The sequence below is a fragment of the Anticarsia gemmatalis genome, chromosome 5 (assembly GCF_050436995.1).
Source record: "Anticarsia gemmatalis isolate Benzon Research Colony breed Stoneville strain chromosome 5, ilAntGemm2 primary, whole genome shotgun sequence".
Classification (NCBI taxonomy): Eukaryota; Metazoa; Arthropoda; class Insecta; order Lepidoptera; family Erebidae; genus Anticarsia; species Anticarsia gemmatalis.
This window is the reverse complement of record NC_134749.1, coordinates 9,530,721-9,552,117: the sequence shown is the minus strand read 5'-3', so window position 1 is coordinate 9,552,117 and position 21,397 is coordinate 9,530,721. Positions and strand designations below refer to the sequence as shown.

The 21,397-nt window shown below is 35.3% G+C and overlaps 1 protein-coding gene across 4 annotated transcripts in view; it reads right to left on the bottom strand.

Moving 5' to 3' along the window:
* Positions 1-21,397, bottom strand: part of grn (GATA binding protein grain) — a 97,529-nt gene that overhangs the window by 34,523 nt on the left and 41,609 nt on the right. For 3 of the 4 annotated variants that reach the window (XM_076114702.1, XM_076114706.1, XM_076114704.1), the window contains exon 4: positions 16,978-17,129. In XM_076114702.1, coding sequence (XP_075970817.1) covers positions 16,978-17,129 — 152 coding nt within the window. The remainder of the gene's footprint in view (positions 1-16,977; positions 17,130-21,397) is intronic. The other variant, XM_076114705.1, reaches the window with a different exon arrangement.

Below are 21,397 nucleotides of genomic sequence, written 5' to 3'. Positions count from 1 at the left end.
TAAATCAAAATTTTAAATCACCGGTGGGCGTACCGAGCCGCTCGGCCAGCGCCGAATAAAATGAATTAAAAATAAAATAACGCGAGGGGGCGAGCGCGTCCTGAGAAAATTTAAAGATATTTCGCTTTAGTTTTTTTAATTAATACCTTGTTAAAATTTAATATTGAGGGCGCATGCGTTATTACAATGGGTGTGCGAGAGATTTTAAACTCGCTTTCGGTAACTTATTGAAGCTGTGCGGGACCGTTTAATTGGATCATTTTTTAACGAGAAATGATAACATTCGATCACGGATGAGACGAGATCATTACGTCGGCCGCTCGTACCGCAATTTTGTTGCAATATTGTATATGAGGCTGTATAAGATTGATACAAAAGACTTCTCAGCATTTCACAGTGTGAGGCTTCCAGTGTACGGGAGGCCTTTTGACTCTTTATAATCGGTTCTCACAGTTGGAATGTGAACATTAGACTCCGTCACGTATAACATGTGAGACGATCAAAGTAGACAAGCATTAAACTTGGTCCCACACTGTTACGGTCAGGTTAAAATTTAGCCGTTTAATTTGAATACATCCTATAATTCGATATTTGTTCTTTTACCATAAATTTACTTGGATAGCAGTTTACTGAAACCTTTATCATCACAAAAAACTGTTTAACCCACTAATCAATTATTTTGGTTAAAAAGGTTTTCTAAAAGAATTTTCCTCACATAATGAATTTCGTGCTCTTATAATTCGGCACCTAGCCTAATCATTCCTCGGCATGTTAACCTTCGGGTCAGGGGTTTCCACTTGAGCTGAGCCGTCGGTCGGTAGTTGGCAGCCGACTCACTCTTGACAGCGGCTCATACTGACATAATGTTGACGAGTACTTTTTTAATAATTCCCTTGTACAGCCGCTGCGTAATGAGTGACCAGCGATAGTTTTTTTTCTTGTTTGAATTTCGAATATAGACGTAGACTTATTTTGTTTTTCTGTGGATGTTGTTTATTTAGTTTAATTAAGGAACGTCGGTTTTGTTTTTTAATGTAAGAACAACATTACTGGCACGTTGTTACTATTCTGTATTTAAGTATTTCGCTGTTTTTTTTCTTCTACTATACTAATGATATACTACTTTGAATAGATCGTTTTTGGTATATTTGAGTCCACATTCATAAAATGACATACACACGTCTATCATATAATTGCAAAACGTAGTCATGTTTTTAATATAAATAATGCAATAATACGACTTCACTTAATATCTGCAAACCGCATAAATGTAAAATATGGTCTTTAATAAACACATCGATATTGAATTTATTGATCGCTAAACCTTAGTTTATGTAAATGTTTTAAAGCTTATGCTAGGCCATTGTGTAATAAATGTGATTAATGAACAGGATTTGTAATATATTTGCGAACATCTGAGTCTTTAGCCATGATTATTATCATAGTTCATAAACCGGTCTATTTCTAGATATAAATTTGTTATCTATGTAACATTCAAAAGTCTAAAAAAAATACTTTGCATTTCGTACTATTTATTTGTAGTTATCTAGCTCAAACTGTGTGTCAAGTTCACAATGATTTTAACAAGTTATAACTAATAAGAGCCTAACAACTTAGTGCAGCCAACGTATTGTTACCTTCTTAAGAGTCTATAACACTTAAAATAATTTCATTTTATAAGTTTAAATGAAACTAAGTATAATCGCACTAAGAGTATCTCCTCCACCTGTTTTAACGTGATAAAAGAGAGCATCAATAAAGTAGTGGCGTACACTCAGATGCATGTTCGTTTGACACTCGAGTAGGGCAGAAAGCAAATAAAATAGAGATACTATTAATTTTAATTTTACAATAGTACATAACAGCTGATTTATGTTATCGTATATTGTAGAAAGGTACAAGGGCAGGTGGATGCCCTGTAGGTCGTCCAAGGTGGATGGCATTTTGGTTTATCGCCCCCATTTAGCGCGCCTTGCGGCCTATAAACTAGTATAACAGTGACGATCGAAACTTTACTTATTTGTTTAATATAACAGGTGCTTTTCACTTAATCTACGCCGTGAAATTGTACATTTGCACTTTTTATTGGACTGCATGTGAATGTTTGTCGCCTTTTTTTTATTTAGACGCAAATAATGGAAGAACACATTTTCTAAACAAATGGATAAAATTAAGAGCATACCTATTAATATAGAGAAAGTAAAGCTTTTGGAAAAATTAACACCCGCTAATAAAAATGTAATCAAAAAATCCTTCAGATTTTTTTATCACTCAATCTGTATGATAGGCTATCTAGTACTTATCAATAAAGATCTTATTGATAGTTATTGCATTTTTTTATGTAATACTAACACAAAATTATGCAATATTTTGAACGATTTGTACCACATTTTTTTTGTATAATAATAAAAGTAGGTTTATAATAAGAGTGCACTGTCTGTGAAATTAAAAACTATAGATTAATTACTAAAAAAACAATGTTAAACAAATAGAGCAATAATTGAACTACTCACAAAACAATTACTCAAGAAGTTAATTGTTAACTTACGAAATTCATTAGCCAATTCACTTGCATGAAACAATTAAAAAAGGTACTCATGTTTCAAGCGGTTCATAACATAAAAAATAATTAAATCAACCTCCGTGTGCCCTAAATGACCGTGAAATGACATTCACGTAACATAATGCTAATTCTTTTTTCTAAAAAAATGAGCATATTACAGTTTTTGCTGGCAACACGTGAACACTGTCTCGAGTAAATTCCTCAAGTACTATCCAATTAATGAACTCAACATTATTCTTTAAGTTCAATGTTTTTTTTATAAAATGTTATTCAATCGATGGCGTTGTTAAAACTATCGCATGCATCGCAACTCTATTCATAAAATTTTATGTTGTGCGAATGGCAGAATATATCAGTTTTAATTAAACTATAATTGCGATTGTATTATTTATTTGACGCGCGCTCATTGGCGGTACATTGGCGTATTAAATTCCTTAGATTCGTCGGAATGTATTATGAATTCAGAAGGCAGTATAAAAAGGATGCACAAATTAAAAGTATAGCAACAGGACAAAGGGCCGGGATGTTCGATTGGTAAACAAGGGTGGCCCGTTTCAGTTAACAATACGGATTAATTATCGGCCGAAATCGACGACTCAAATATACCTGTCACGAGTGTAGAACGTCGCGGTCCAATTTATATGGGCCCCGAACAATGGTAAAAGCGGTAAACACAATGGGAAACGGGTGCAAAATGAGCAAAAGTGGAACGCGCCCGCGGCGGGAGATATGCTCTTACACACGTGGACTCCGTTGTATTACCACTAAGTACCCAACAATACATTACTTTGATCGACTTTTACTTGTCAACGAAGGACTCTACATTTTTTACAAAAGGAATCCTAGCGAAAATATGTGGTAGTGCATTAAAATAGACACTTAAGGCTAATGATATTGCCATTAAAACAATTGTTGGCGTGCATGTGTAGTTGTATGTAAATGGGCAGGGTTGAAATACATGCGAACTGTGCATCGCACGCGCGGCCTGTGACGCGCGGACCACCAAGCTGCGACAGCCCTTGATTCACGGACGTCTAACCTAGGGTTGTCACTCATAGCATTCTATATTAAACACTGTGTTCGACCTTTAAAAATATTTCCTAGATTATAAAAACTTATTACGAGCTAATGACACATTATAACGACAAACGCTAAACGATATGGGCTAATTTATCTTGTTGCAGCTTTACTACGATAGAGCAACAAAATAGTTGGGTTGCATGTATCATTTTAAGTAAGTTTTTCCTTTTATAAATACTCCTAATATAGGAAAGTTTAGTGTTACGATTTAAACATTATTTCTGCTGTACCTGCAATATATTAAAGTGAAAGTAGTAGAGTCAGCCCTGAGCGAGCGGCGTGGCGGCAGCGACAAGCGTAGCATTGTTAGGCGGAGGCCGCCCTCAGCCCTGAATAAATACATTCATATTGCCACTCTAAATATCTGCGATCGATGCTCCGTACGCTTCTCAAATGCCGACTCAACGCAAAAAAACGATCATCCATTAAACACATCACATTATACCCTTTTATTTGTTGCTGAATTCATTACACCCTGTTCACTCGTTTAGTTCCCATCATCACTTACAATCGCATTAAAAAACTCATTGATTTCCTAAGTCCGTAATGCTAATGCCGGCCGATAATCACAATTATCCGCATAAAATTACGCCACTCGAAGGTGTATACGAACGATTTAGATCGTTAACACTAACAACTTATTCTATCGACCTCCCGCGTTTAATCGCGCAAAATCTACCGCATCGCTTCACATTCGGCGCGCCAAAATGTGCAGAAAATGGAAAAAACATGGCGCTAAACCGCGAATCCGTATGTATTTAAACGCCGAATTCGAGATTCCGATTCTCAAAAAAGCGGCCAGCGTTCGGTCATTTAAATTTTTCCAAAACGTGAACACAATGGAACAGATTCAGAAAGTTTGTTATTTTCTGTTTTATTTTTAATTTTAAATATAAAAAAGGTATTCGGTTCGGCAAGGGCTGTCACATCATTCCAGCGCTGCTAAGTGACGCCGGACGCACGTCAGTCCTCTGGATGTGTTTTATTTTCATACGAATCCAACTGACTCGGCTTGTTTTTTGTGATCATAGTTATTGTAACTGAGTCTCGTACCTAATACGGATATTTTATAATTGTTTACGACTAATACAATTAAAGTTAAAGCATCATCTGAAGTACTAAAAATAATATCAATAAAGTTTGTGTTATTTGCTCATTAAGAAAAAGGTGAGCTCGGCAAGACGTCAGGAAGTAACGTCATTAAATCTGCAAATGAAACAGGTAAAGAATTATCAAAAGTAAACTTTCTTCACCCACGTTAACATTAAGAAGAGCGAGCAAAAGCAATCAGCATCGATCTCCTCAGAGGCAATAAGATCACAGCTAGTACAATTTCATGAGACTGATTATAAGGGTAACTGTAGCTGGCCCAGATACAGTATCACGTTAAGACAATAAAGGCGAGCGCTCACAGGCGACACGCCGCGTCTTGCGCGATTGACGTGCGGCCACATGACGCTAAAAGGTCTATTGTATACGAAACGCTCGTTACAACGCCGTCCGACCGGTCTTTAACACGCTCGGACAATGATCACTCTATACATAGTAGCCGTTCGTCTTCTTCGATAAAACATACCTTATATTAGAGATATTAGCTGCCCGACCTGTTTTAATTGTATCCAAGTTGTTTCACGTTCATTTTAATGTGTTAGGGGCGTGCCGCTTTTAATACCAATGAGATATTTGCCATATTTGCTAGAAATAAAACAGCTTCTTAATATTTACTATCTCCGAATTAGTGACATGTTAATTGACAATATCAGACTACATTTAACTTGAGTGTTATTTAAAACGGATTTATCGTCAAAACGTGTGAAAAATTAACATAAATATTGACATGAATAGATGTTATCCAAAAACGTAACAGTTACGGCTAAAACAAGACAATTTTGCTAAACCGAAGCTCATTAAACAATTCACGTGGGTAAATACTGTCACAGTCGATAAGGCTATCGCATCGCGATGCGTGATCTTACATCGCGGATAATATCGGATTGCGTCAATTACGCGATCCACCGCGATCGCACGATACATACAAATGTATTGTATGCAACGACCTTTATTTAGCAGACGAGTGGAAGCCCATGTTCAACCTCTTTACAATACGAATCATAAAATAAAAGGCTCACAATCGCACTAATAGTTGCCCTTTCGTGGTCTCTACAGAAACAAAGCTTTGAAGCGAACGTTTAATTGTAAATAATAGATTTATTGCATGATCAGTTATAGTATGAGTCATCTTGTACATCCTTTAGGTATTCTTACATAATAAAACCATTTACGCGATCGGTACTTTGCATTTATAAATGTCGATTTGAACTCCACCAATGCCTCGCGGTTACACTGATGATATTCATTGACCTTACGTATCTTTGGTATTTAAATAAACGTTGAGAGTAGTGCGGTTTTATCCTGCATCTATTCAAATATAACTGTCACCAATAAGAGGGCGAGAGCAAACTATCAGATTCTAATTTGACCGTCGGCGGGAGTCTCGTTTGTTCCATTTAGCGAAGCAGTAGCGAGACACGGAAGTGACCGGGGAACCCAAGTAGGTCCCAGTGGCTTGTACACGGCCCGCGTGGGACGACATTACAACGTTGACAAAACACTCGCCTTTACCCGGTATTAACGTTTCACGAATACAGTTAAATTGAATACACGATTGCAGATAGACCGAAGCAAAAGCTTATTCTGTTCGATATCGTTATTAATGATTACCTGAACTTCGATTAATTACCGAGCTATTATACAGTCGAGGCGACTCGATACTGACGTTAACATCTTGAGCGAACTTCTGTAAATTTGGACTTATTCAGTTTCAATATTATGCTGCAAAACAAATCTTAGGATTCGTGACCCGCGGCATATGCAGCTGATATCAATAATGCAAAAGCATTTTGATTAAATATGCTCATAACACGGTGTTGGCATTGTTCGGGAGTCGCGTCATTAGTCAGTGAGACACCGCGGACGCACCCGACAATTTGAGCAAGCCGCGCACTCGCTGGACGCACGGTAAATTGCGGGTTGCCACCTCGCACCGCTACTTTTATTTATTTGTATTTATAAAGCATTCGGATCCTAATTATATTGGCGGTGAGCGTAAACTGTGATTCGAGTAATGCTTTTTGGAACAGTTGGCGCTACCGAGCGCTGACGGGTTAATGACAGCCTACGCTTCCTGCTATGTTAATAGTGTAGAGGAAGTCAATAGGCGCGCGGCCGCATCGCATTATTTATTAGATCGACTTTTGGTTTTGTTTTGTTGCTTCACGTTCGGTAGCAGGCACTTTACCCGTCTGTCAGTCTCACCGAGGCTTAGTCCAGATTATAACGTAATACGGTAGTTTGCTTGTCTGTGGTGCCATTCAAGCGATTGCTTAATGCATTTAATTGCTGTGCTACCAACAAAAACTTAGTGACGAATATTTGACACTCACGATTAAGTTTTTTTCTGCGATTAATCGCTTACGATTAAGGCACTTGTTCACGGGCATGTTTTTGAAGATAAAATCTAGATTATTATTTGATTTTAATGTAGTAACGTTGATTTGTTTGAAGTGTTCTAAGTCAAAAGTTAATTTACTGGGGTTTTAATTAAAGTGTAATATCAGCCTGAGTTCCGTGTATAAGATATAGAAGTGTTGATTGCACTTGATGTTCGCGGAGATGATTGCTCCGGTTTTCCCGCGCCGTGCAATTTGAGCCTCTAAATCATTGAGGACGTTTGGCGTCTGCGCGCGCAACAGCTACCGATAAATAACAGCGCAGAGCCGCGCGAAACGATTAGTGTAACAAGAGAATCATTCATTTTTAACTGCAATACAGCTTTTATTAAGCTATTATGCCACAGAACATTAATAATGCCGAATGTCAAACTGTAAACGTAAAGTATACCGGTTAAATATCTCGGTTAGGCTGTTTCAGATTATTGGTTATGGTTAGACGGCTCTATGCCGTGCCGATGCCAATAAAATAACCGCAAACAACGAAACTACACTTAAAGGGAGATAAGGTCTAAACAACAAGCTTCAACTTTAAACATTGATTATTGAATGTTTGTATTTTTTATTGAATAGCATTGACTACATATCCTTATTAGAATGACTCATTGACCTATGAAAACATTAATCGAGCGCGATTGTCTGAATTCAATGGATCGGTAATTAATACACGTATGGTCGGAGGAATTCAATCCTTCGACAATTAAAAAGCGATATGTATAAATGTGTGTTGTATTAATTTGACGAGTGTACGAGGTTCTAGTTACGTGGCTCCCTACACTGTGAATGGAGGCACGTACCAGGCAAGCAATCGATTCTCCCCGCTTCGCCGCGTGAAATCGGGCGCGCGCTCTCATTTACAATCGGTCGCCATTTACCCGACCGCCTGATTCGATTACACAAACCCTTATTCTATAAATCGATACCGGCTAAACATCATGTTAGACACGCTAATGAAATGACTTGGTTTTTTGTGTCGTCTGTAAACACCTGCAGGTTTTTTACGCAACTTGAATTCTTATGATACGATATTTAGATTTAAGAGTCAATTTAAGTTGTACTATAAAAGCCTTTAGTATGAATAAACAACAGCATAAAAGATCGAAGAACAAACAATATCAATTAGCATAAAACTCAATAAAATATTACTTCGAAACATGTCAAACGACAAAAACGCAAGAGGATATTTTGACAAGAAAAGGGCATGTTTCCCTTTGCACTCCATCATAGTAATTTATGGCCTCCCACAATGTCTGTTTCCTCGTTATTAATATCAACATTAATTGTGTCCCAATATCCTGACCATAAATGTCATAGCCACTGGCGCCTAGCACAGGTACAAAACTATAAAAATACTTACACAAAAACGGTCATATCCCCACACAATGAACTGAGTCAGGTGAACAAAAAAGAGCTAAAATTTATAACACCCCGGCCACCGGTATAAAAATCCTGAGAATAGTAATTTTTCTTACAAAATTTAGTGATATGTCAAACCTGTTCGACGTAGCAAATAAAAATGTACGAAGCTTTGTAGAAAAAAACAAAACTAAAGACTTTGGGTTATTGCTAAAACAAGGGAAGGTTACCATATCAATCAAGGCGTTGACAAAAGTGTATTTTTTTCCTCGTACACGGGCCGTGGGATGAAAAAAGGGTCCGTGTTTATGGAAATGCAATAAAAGAGAAGCGAGCGTTGCGCGGGCGCACCTCTACCTCCTCTACCCCCGGGTAGCTTCACTCGCGCCTTCATATCACTGTTATTTATTTATATTTGTTTACGCTTATTTTTTAATTACACGCGAAACTAATGTTGTATCTCGAAGATGATTATCGACATTTATTTATATACTTATTAAAGTAAATTAATTCGTGTTTAGTTTGAATTATATATTTCAAAGTACTTATAAGGTTCTTACAGATCAATATTTTTCGCTATTGCAAAAATATGTCACACGTTACTAAAATCGATTGAAATAATAAAATCTGTGACACATCCCAATCCCCCAACCAACCAAATACTCTACAATTCCCTTATCCCAAAAAATAAAAAAGACAACAACCAGAATCGAACCTCCACCATTAAATATCGAACAATTGCGCCACAAACACACACGGACAGGTAGGTTGGAGTGCGAGAAGTAAGAATGTTAGTGCGATGGGCCCCCGCTGCGCCCTAGTCCGTGTGTCACTCACGGCACGATACGTCGGCCAACATTTTTTGCATCGCCTTACTAAATGTTTTGGCGTCAACCACACGTCATTATTAACCAACAAAGTATGCAGGGAATCAGAACTCGTTTTGAAATAGTTGCAGTTTTATATTGAGAGATATTGCACTAATAATATAAATTTGTTTGAAAAAATAACGTTAATAAAAGCTCTTCGAAAAAACTTTTTTATGGATTACTAAATATTCTGCTTTAGCGTAAAAACCTAAATAATACAGTAAGTATTTGCACAATATCTGAAAGTACAATTTTAACTCTACCATATTCTAAAAAATCAAACTCGCTTTAAGTTTATAGCTCGTACCATAATAAATGGTCTAGCAATACCTACTAATATCAAACGCAAGGTAACATAGAAGCTCCATCCATTAACTTGTTACGTCATAAGCTTCCTTTGAAATACATATTAATTATTTAACTCATACACTCACACAAAATTAGGCTACTTACATAAGATGACTTATCTATACCTTGCTTTATATTATGTACAGTCGTAAACAAAAATATGTATAGACTCACTGTTACATTGTCAAACAGTATAAGCAAAAAATATTTGTATTGTCATAAATTTATTTCCATTTTTTTATCAACACATACATTAATTCGCGCCTTGTTCTCATAGGGGTAGGCAGAGACCAAAGAAAGCTAGTTAGTACGATACTTACAAACTTCCCTTGCTTCATTTTAAAACACCCGCAGTTAAAGCGACAATTATCTTGCTGTTTTCATTCCTAATAATACATTTGTAAATGTGACATTGTGTACATGTTTTTAATCGTGACTGTACCTTTTAGAATTCGTGTAAACTGTCACTATGTCATTTTAATTAAAGTTTTGAACACACGATACATTCTACATCTGTAGTCAACGATATGTATCTAAATCGCAATATTAATTCAACAGCCCGTTATAATTTGAACCGTAAACAATAATACAAATCAACATGTCAAATAGTGCTGTAATACGTAGTGTTGTGCCACCGTGAAACCGTATGCAATCGATTTGAGTGACGTGGTGAGTCACTTCACTAATTAGATAGTCATATTGTACATAGGACCTTCGCCAATTTTATTTTAAATGCTTGGTAGTGCAGCTTTTTCTTAATATGACTTTATATGGCTTTTACAAATTGTAGTTCTATACGGATATCCAAAATTGGCGTGTTAAACTTTTGGTTTTAATTTTACTTTTCAAAACATTTTTTATTCTTATAAATAAGAGTTCAACTTTTGTTTTTGTTATCGCTACATCCGTGTTTAACGATTCCTTCAACTACATTCGGAGTTAATTACTCAAGAATGTTTCCAAAAATGTACATTTTATAACAATTTTAATGCGTTGTTTTTCTTAATACTTGGGCCATACTGTCGTCCACGATTTATTCGACGGGTCGCGGTGATCGATGACCGCTGAGACTTGTCCGGCCACCGAGACAACGCTACAACGGTCACTACCGTTCCCAACACTAAAATACTCTACCACCGTCTAAATTGGACGACCATTTTTACTATATTTACTTCAAGACTTTAATTGTGCATCATAATAATATATCTAGGAGTTAATAATTATAATTTATTTGTTGTATAACACTTTCTTGCTAATAAATCGATACTTGTACGAAGGTGTGATGCAATTTTCAAATTTCAAATTGCAGAACTTGGAATGCTTTTGAAACGACAAATTCTAAATTTGTCTGCAGTATACATTCTTGATCTTATTGTTCAAAGATATCCGTTCGATATAATGGAAACAATGAAACTGTGTCGCGCGACAATAAATTATTCGTAATTTATGACATCATTGCGATTAATAGATCAGGACAGACAGTGTGGGACCAATTCCTGCCTCCACATTTAAGGCTTCAGAATTCTCATTGTAATAGTTTATTTGGCACCACATCCACCCGTGAATGCCAAATAGGAAAGGTTCTATGACTTCTGCGGCGTCGTTTAAATATGTACTACATGTATTGTCACCCCATTGTGTATTCACGGTACAGATGTTGAGCAATAAAAATTAATTGAAGTGTATAATTTTTGTTTCATTTATTTAACTACAGACAGGAGTAATTGGGTAATCTTCGTTTTTGCTTAGTTTAAACGTTTATGAATTAAAACTAGATAGTACGTTTTTGTTGTAATTTTAAAATTAAATCTTTTTGTTTTCCGATCGCTTAATTCATTGTCAATTATTTGCGAATTTCAACCTTAACAGAAAAGATATATATTCAACCTTGTACTACACGGTCGTTTTTGCTATATTGTTGTATATTTATAAGTGAAATGTGCAGATTTAATACAAATTTCTTAGTTAACAACTTTTTTCACATTACTCAGTATGTTTAATGGGTAAAAGCATATAATAAACTTGTACATGCCTAGTGGCTAGTACACACTACACGAAACAATCAAAAAGAAAGTGTGTTCGTCACGGACAGTAGGTATAACATTATTATGTTATAAAACTGTATAGAGCCTGCAACTCGAACGGAAATCGCGCCACTTCATAATGATACATTTACATAATCTTAGATATTAGCTGAGATTACTCTTTAGCATGAATTTAAAGTACCCATTGATATAATATTAGCCGTACTTCTCGCTTTCTAACGTAGTCTGACTTTAGTATTGTATGTATAGGTACAAGAATCTTTTGGTGGTTAATTTGCTTTAAAAATTCTATTGTGTATATTTTATAGCATTTATTTGTAAAAGTTTACTAACTTAGTTGACTACTAAACTACGATAGTTTAGTTTGGAAATAAAACCTAGGTTAAACCCGTAATAACTTATTTAGTCTCAAGAACGTGTGAACCGCAGCAGAATATACAATTTCACAAAATAAAACTAAACAGTACTATGAAACATAATACAAAACAAAACAAAGGGTATGTCCACACTCGTGTCCACTTACAAACGTCGGCTCCCGGCTTCGCCTGCAATATATCGTGCCATGCGCAACACGTAGCACTTTATTGTGCTGCCTTTACTGCCGCGGCTAACATTAAAGTTGTAGCCCGTTAGGTTTCAACTAGAATATTGTAGTACTAGGCCGAGTTTCGCGTATTACATACTAATATGCGAACAGAATCTAACAGTAAATCTTTCTATCTCTGTATTATAATAGATTTAAAGGAAATATCTACCAAATTGTAATGTCACACATAAAAAAAATCAAAGGCAAACTTTGTCTAACAGCTAACTGAGACTATCTGAACAATCCATAAGCCACACTCCAATGACAAAATTCAGACTCCTTTCACATAAATTTGACCGATTATTCAAACAACTCAATCTCATTCACTCAATTAACTAATCTCAATCACATATAAGAAAGAAAGTTTAATAATATAATTATTCAAAATATCAACAAAATTATTACTAAACAATAAACAGTAATGCACAATGAAAATAAAAGCCTATGAAGTGAACATTAAGAGTAGTGTACACTTATATTTCTGTCAGCTCCCGGCGGCGCAAATGTACGGCACGTTGCGCTCGTAACGTTTCAAGCTCTTTATACTACTTCTGCGCAGCTTTATTGCGCATAGCTTAAGGTTAACTTACACTGTCTCTTAGAAAACAGACGCAGGACAGACAAATTTGTAGATTTTTGTATGTGACTTTTTGGCATTTATTTTTGGCAACTCTAGCAATGACTTTTTATTACCATTTTCTTTGTTACTTATTTTTGGCAAGTTCAGCTTTGATTTTATATTACAAAGCTCTTTAATCTATTGTCCGATAAAATATCACTTTGTAATTTTTTTATTCTATAGTGTACTTCTGTTGTCTGCTCCCATTGGGAATAGAATAACAATAATTTGAATTGGCATTGCAAATATGATGGTTTTGCTATTATTTATTATGTGTTAAATTTAATTACCTATGCTATGTCGTAAATAATTGTTTTTTAATCCTATTATATTTGTTGTGCGTACGAGTCAAATGTCAGGTTGTACACGTGTATCTGTCAAGTGTGTACAGTCCCTAAGTTCGTCTGACATACAGGTGTACGTGTGCTTTTATTTCCATAATTCTATTTTATTCTTACGCAATTTATTGTTCACGCTGCCACTGAACTGACAAACAAAGCACGCCGACGCTACTTGTATGCAGTTTTGAATATTTAACAAATTATATTAAACTTCTCTTCGTAAATTAAATTAAATTATTACTTTTTTATTCAGATGTAACGGTCGTTTGTTGAACAAAGCAATAATAAAACGCAAGAGAACTGTATGTGTTAATAAATTTGTATTCCTTTTTGAAGCACAAAAGGATTAAATTCTAGAATAATTATATTTAAGTAATATTTGACGTCAATAGACAGAAAATTCGTATTTGAACAAACTTAGAAAAGGTGACTAATACTGAAGCATCACTAAAACTGCAATTTATATTGCATTTTTTATTGCTTATGAATTTTAATTGTTTTATATTATTCATAATAAGAATATTATAGCAAATGCGCGTGTAAATGATATTATAACGAAGGTTATTTTGAAATAGGAGATCTAAGAAGCGCTGTTCAAATGTCTTCCTACCATAGCGCGATTCTCTACTGTATCCCGAGTCTCTACAACTACGAGAAATTTTGTATGAAAACCTGACTAGCGCCTCTAGTGGGCGCCGTAGGAACAACTCTTTCAGTACATTTCATAGTACCGATTGTAGAGAATATGTGTTCACTTTAAATAGGTAGCTTTTACCATTAAGTAATATGTATATCTCTCGGTAAAACAACTAAAGAATTAATTTTCGTAATATAATATATGATTCGGAATTAATTTAGTAATAATCATAATCGTAATCGCGTGACGATCTTTATATGTAACAATGTGATAAACAATGCGTTAGTTACACCTACTAGCTACTCCATTTACATTTTAAAATTAGCAAACTGTTCATAGAAAAAGTTTATAAAAGTAATCTTATCTTATAAACTGCACGGGATTTAGTTAAGAAAATAATAAATTATATTAACCCGTATAATTATTTCGGTTCAGTTACAAAAGTTTATTTTTTAAAGATTAATCTCTTAACACTGAAAACCTTCTCTTACTGAGGTTTAATACACAGAAAAAAAGTAATACATTTTCTTATACGAGTATAAAAAACTGTATTTCGCTAGTTATAAGTATATAAAGTCAAATGAAATTACTTTGTCGGTATGTAGTTATCATATTCCGACACTAGAATCAGTAGAATTTTACAATAAAGCCATAAAAATAAATGATTCATTTATGCGCACAAACAGCTCCATACAATTCCACGCGTGTTGCCACCATTATTGTTTCAACTTATTTCATTAATTAATTTGTGAAATATAGCCTCACAGATTATGCAAAGGCTTTAATATTTGTGTAACACAATTGTTTTATTGCAAGGTCACTTACATTATACTAAGAAGAATAATTTTAATTGTATTTTGTCCACACTTGACTGCTTATTGTATCATGTTTCCCACTTCATTTTCTAATTTATGTCAAGTGCAAACGTAATTGGGCTAGTCTAATTATTATGAATAGAAATTATTGTTTTAATTCATTGTTGTGCATTCAGTGTATTGTCCAATTAGTTAGAACAAGGTCGTTGTTTCTTAACGCACTTAATTGCAGACAGTTGCCGTGTAACTATTTTGTTTAATTAATTCTATGAAGCCATGTTCGCGGATTGATATTTGAATAATATTATCCTACACCTAATACCTAGTATTTAAATCAACACCTAGACCTGATATAGAGGCACCATTGTAGTGGCATTTAAGTGTATACTCTACGCTAATTAATATGATTGATTATTGAACAAAGGTTTCTAGACAACCAAACTAATGTAGCATCCGCTTATTATCTGTTATTATAGTTAGTGTTGTATTTAGCCGTTATTAGCAGTATAGCAATGTTAAAAACTGACACAATCTTGACTCGTAAATAACGTAGTTAGAGTCATTGTGCCACCTACAATTAGACTGTTAGCTACGTTCCTGCAGATTGGCCAACAAGGCGGACATCACCGAGACGCGAGCATTGTCTATCATTTCCCACAACGAAAATAAAAGTGAGAATTCAATCTTTCCCGTACCGCATTAACGGTATCTCTCTACACTACAGTGAATCTAAATATTAAAACCGCGTTACCGACATCCGGGCTTAAAAACCATGACTTCGCACGAGTACATAAACGTTACTTTACAAAATAGCTCCTATTATGTTATAGTAGAAAACAAAAAACGTTACTCTAACTCATTTTATCAATTTGACTAATCGTTAAACAGAAACGCCATTACGCATGTGGCTCGCGGCCATAACGCTCGCTTGCAATGAAATCATAACACTGTGTATTACGTAATTTGGCCAACAAAAGGCAAATATTCCGAGCCATTCCGCTAGTTTATGTCTGCGAGACGGGTATTAAGGTAAATTGTAGGTACAATTGCGCGCACGGGCCACTCGTTAGAGGACCGGCCTGACGTGACACCGCGCCGCCATCGCGCTCCACGTCGCATTGTTTCAGTTTTATGCGTACCGACCTTAGATTAAATGTTAACTCCGAGATTTATGGCGGTCATGCGGAGGCTAGTTTAGTGGACGTTGAGGTCTTTCGTCGAAACGTTCAACTTTCATAAGAGCCCAATTTGTGGGAGCGCTTAATGCGGTGTCGTGGTCGGGCGTGCATGCCCCGCCTTTTTATTGCTGCCCCTTAACTGTAAACAACACCCATTCTCGCCGAGATTGTCTCGGAATGCTATTTGTAGATGAAGGAATTTTATCTCGAAAACATAAGAGTTGTAAAAAGGTGCACTGAGGTTTAACAATGCGCCCGAATGTTAATAAGCAACGGGAGTATGATGTGATCTAGCATCATAAATAAGAATCGCTTTCGTTACGAGACTGTAGGATTGTTCCGTAGGAAAACGGCGGATGAATCGTAAGTAAAAAGTGATATAATGAGCAAATGCATAATACTGGCACGATAATCTAATTATAATAATCGTTTGATTATAATGAATGCGCATACGTTAACGTTAAACGGGATTGATTAAGATTAACGAATCGAATCGAACAACGCAACAAATGTCTGGAAACTAATTAACACGTGATATACGTACACACCAAACTAACGGAAGTTTCTATGTAGTTAAAACATCGTAAAATTGTGAATATTACATCCAGGGAAGCTAAGTACTTGTCTAGATAAATTGATTTAAACAAATTAAACATGCTAACTTTTAATTTCTAACTTCTTCAACATGATACGTTCTTTTCCAGTCGTTTATCTATCGTTTAAAATAATGTCTTCTTAAGCTGAATGTTTCATATAACATCATTTCTGTGACATAAATCTTAGACAATACAAGCCAATTTACATTTGGTATTTGTAAACTCAACATAGACTCTACATTTTGTTGCTAACTCTCTACCAACTATAGAGAGATGTTTGTCTGCCGAATGCTCTGAGAATCTGAAATTTCAAACATTGTAGGTACTAACATTGTGTCGACTCTACCAAATACCAAATGTAAAGTAGCCAATAGAAAAAAATCCTCAAATCGTTTTATCCAGACAAGTATAAAACAAAATTGGTCGGATTCTTACACTCACCAATCTTCGCTTGGGCTTGATCAGGGGTCTGTTTTGTCCATTCATCTTATAGTAGAGTCCGCAAGCGTTGCAGAGGTAGTGGCCGGTGCCGTCGCGTCTCCACAGAGGAGTGCTGGTCGCTCCACAGTTCACGCACTCCCGACCCTCTGTTATTTAAAAAAAATATTCATTAGATAAAGCAGTAGAGACCATAGACTTAGTGGGCTATAGACAAAGTGTCATAAGTTTTTCTTCTGAATTTAAAGTACTTTAGCTAATAATTGAAATGTGTTGCTTGGAATTATAACAGCTTAAATCAGTTTTAATTGTTTTCAAATAAAAGTAGCGTTAAATAAACTAAATTATAGTTAAAACAAGTGTAGTTACACCAGAGCAAAACTAAGTACTAAGCGAAAACCACAAAAACCAAAAAGAACTGCCAAATAATAGTACAGTTCTACCAAAACCATAGTGATAGTAGCGGTATGTTCGTATGGAGGGGCGGGATTACCTGTTTCCTGGCAGGCTGGGGAAGATGGAGAAGATTATGTCTTTTTTTTTTAGGCTGGCAACACTGGTGTAGTGACTTGAAATTTTTGCTCTCAGTTTTAAAATTCAATTTTTATTTATTTATTACGTATTTGTCAATAATTGTGTCTAAAAGTTGTAAATAAGTGTAATTAGGTTGTCTTCTACTAATTTATTAGTCAATCAAGATGGAAAAGTGTGATTAAGACAACAATATAATTACGCCAACCAAGTGTCAAGGCGTCAACGTATTTCAAATTCAAACAAGGAATAAGTGTTTGATAAATACAGGGAGTATTTCGTATCGCTTGTTATTATAGACTTATTAGATTTTATCTAAAATCCGTTAGATAAAGTGTAGCATATTCAGGCTCACTACCCCCATGCTCTTCAACATTGAATCAACGCAGCACTGATTCAGTGTTATAGTCTTCCATTGTAGGTAGCTTAATTCCCATATACCATTCAGTTTAATTAGTATTGTAAGAGTCTAATTGTTAGGTTTCCTATTAACTGCAATGCTAGTTTTTTTATTTTATTAATTTTTTGGTCTAAACCTACCCACTTTAAAAACATCTTGTAACATCATTGTAATTATAAATTATTTAACTGCAAGGTCCAACTAACCCCTTATTATTTATCCCCTATATCTTTATCTGTGTTTTCCTCTTTCTTTTGTTAGTTACTTTGTGTATATTTCTTCTAAAACTATTAACAATACTAACATAGACCATCTCAATAAATACTAACTTTCCCCAACTAATTCTTTCTATATCCTGCTGTATATCTCAACTTCCTTTATAACGTTTCAGATCCTTTGTTGTTAATATCAACCATGATGACCAGGAAGGCAACAGCAAAGGATACTGAGAACAAGCTTAAACTTGCTCTGCTCGAGCTCAAGAAGTGCAAAGATGAGAACAGCCTGCTGTTGAGGGAGCGTGTTGACTGTGAAGAAGAGATCAAGGAGGTTAACCACAAGGTTGTATCACTGAAGGGGGAACTTGCTGAGCTCCATATTGAAAATATGGATTTACTGGATCAGCGGGACAGGCTACAACAAGAAGTTAGCTCATTTGGCAGCTGTAATGAGACCTATGAGTGGTCTCTGAGCCGCATAAATGAGCTAGAGACAAGCCTGCATGAAGCCCACACTAAGATCATCTCATTGGAACGGTCAATACAATCATTTGACAGTAGTGCAACTCATCATTTGTATTCTGAGCTTATAGGCTGTAAATCTTTATTAACTAGAGTTAAAAGCAATAAAAAGTTTAGGAAATACACTAGAATTAGTAAGATAATTAAAAAATTAGAATTAAAACTCAAGAAATTTAACAAACTTAGATTATTAGTTAAATCAAATAAAGATTTGATTGAGGAACGTAGGGAACTAGTTTTAGAAGTCAATAGTTGTAGTGAAGAACTCATCTCCAGTAGGCTATTGTATGACAGGCATACTCTTGACCTTAAGTCACAAATCTCACACCTACAATCTAAATTAACAAAAATTACCTTAGATTATGAACGTGAAACTCACGATTACATACTAAAATACGATGAGATTGCTAAAGTTGGCAGGGAAAATTTAGAGCGTGTTAGGGCCTTAGCTAATAGCACTCCATGCACTAGGTGTTCTCAGTCTCAGGGACCCCCTTGTGACTTAGAACGGTTAGAACCCTCTCAAATTAGTTTAGGTACTGAGACTTCACTGACCGACTCATCTGACAGTATTCCCTCTTCCTTCATAGATCTTAACACAAAGAACAGAGTAGCTATGTTCTCAGATAAGTTAGGCATTAACTTAGGACCTATAATAAACAACAACTTACATTGTAGTTTTAAAAATAACTGTTACCCTAACCTCAAATTAAATCAAATAGTAGATAGAATTAGGAACACTCACTTAGATATAAATACAACAGTAGTTTTACTGATAGGTGATAGTTTAGGTTTAGATAAAACTGATATTATTGATAGTATTAGCAGTTTATTGCAATTAGATTTAGGTAAATTAATTATCTGTGCATTCCCATACTCACAATCTCTTACAGAAAGGGAAAATAAGCGTATACATAGGTTGAATAATCAACTACATTTAATGACATCTTATCATAGTGATAAGTTATTGTTTTTTGACACTAATAAGTTTATTAGTAGTTTTATTTACACTCAAGAAACTATGTTTCTTAATAGTTCGGACAAACGACAAATTGCTACATTGTTAGCTTATAATATTAACACAGTTATAGGTGCTATAACGCAGTTTAGGTTAAGGGACGACCCAGTATTGTGTAATTATTCTAACAATACTGTGATTAAATGTATAGGTAGTGTAGTTAGCGACAAGGTTACGAATAATGTATCCGATTCTTTAAACTGACAGGTAGGACAATGGATAAACAGCTAGGCTTATTAAATTTAGTACATCAAAACATACAAGGTTTATCCAGCAAGGAATTAGAAGTAGAATTGTTCTTACAAAAACATAACGTAGGTATTTTCTGTGTGACTGAGCATTGGCTACACACGGAACAAATCGCAATAAACAATGAGTTTTATACAATTATTAGTGCGTATATTAGGAACACAGCTAGACATGGTGGTTCACTGATTATGGTAGCCAACAGTATTAAATGTAAAGAACGTAGGGACATAGTTAATTTGTCAATAGAACGCACTGCTGAGGTTTCCTGTGTCGAGCTAGAGCGACACATAGTAGTTTGTATATATAGACCACCAAATAGTGAGTTTACTTTATTTGAGTCGATAATGGAGGATATATTAAAACGTTTAAGTATAAGTAACAAGTATGTGGTAGTGTGTGGTGATTTTAATATAAATTTACTTGAGCAATCTTCGACTAGTACGAGACTTAAGTCATTATTTAAATCTTTTAATTTAGTTTTTTTATTTAATGAGCCCACTAGAATCACTGCACATTCTGCTACATGCTTGGACAATATATTCTGCAACTGCGAATGCTTAGGTAGGGAAATCTTAAGTGAACTAACATCGGACCATTGTGGACAGAAGGCTATATTTCCTGTTAGGATAGATAATAGGTTAAAGAAAATTATTTGTAGGCCTATTACTAGGGATCGTTTAGTTTTATTTAATAGTGAGATGGCTAGTGCTATGACAAAGTTAGACGACACCGAAGAACACCCGGATAACCTTTACACATCGTTATTCAACATTATTGAATCCAAGTTCAAAACTATCTTCAAAGAGAAAACCATACTAGATAACAATAGGAAACTCAAATTTTGCGATTGGGCGACAGCAGGTATTTATAAAAGTAGAGCTAGGTTGTATGAGCTTTATTCCATGAAACAGTTCAATTTTAATCCTAAATTTCTTGAATACGTTAGGAACTATTCAAAAATTTTTAAGAGAACTTGTGTTGCTGCCAAATCCTTACACTTAAGCAACAAAATTAAAAGCTCAGACAATACGATCAAAACCACATGGAATATCATTAACAACGAAACAGGTCGTGCTATCCAGCGCGAAAATAATTTTGAACTGAAAGTAAATGACACGATTATCACCAACAACTTAGAGGTTGCTCAGACGTTCAATACTTTCTTCGCTGATATTCCCACAGCTACAACTAGCTCCTTGAATTCCTGTCCTGCCAAGGCAGAATGTTTACTTCGAAATAGTGTAGAAGAGTGTGGTAGTGTTTTTTTCTTCAAACATATCAACTCTAATGATGTAGTTAAGGCTTTTAGGTCGCTCAACTCCAAAAAAACACCTGACCTCTGGGGTATCTCTGTTAAATTAGTAGAAAGCATCATCCTGGAAATAGCCCCCCATTTGGCTTTAATATTTAACAGGTGCGTAGATACTGGTGTGTTTCCGGACTTAATGAAACACAGTAAAGTAGTACCACTCTTTAAGA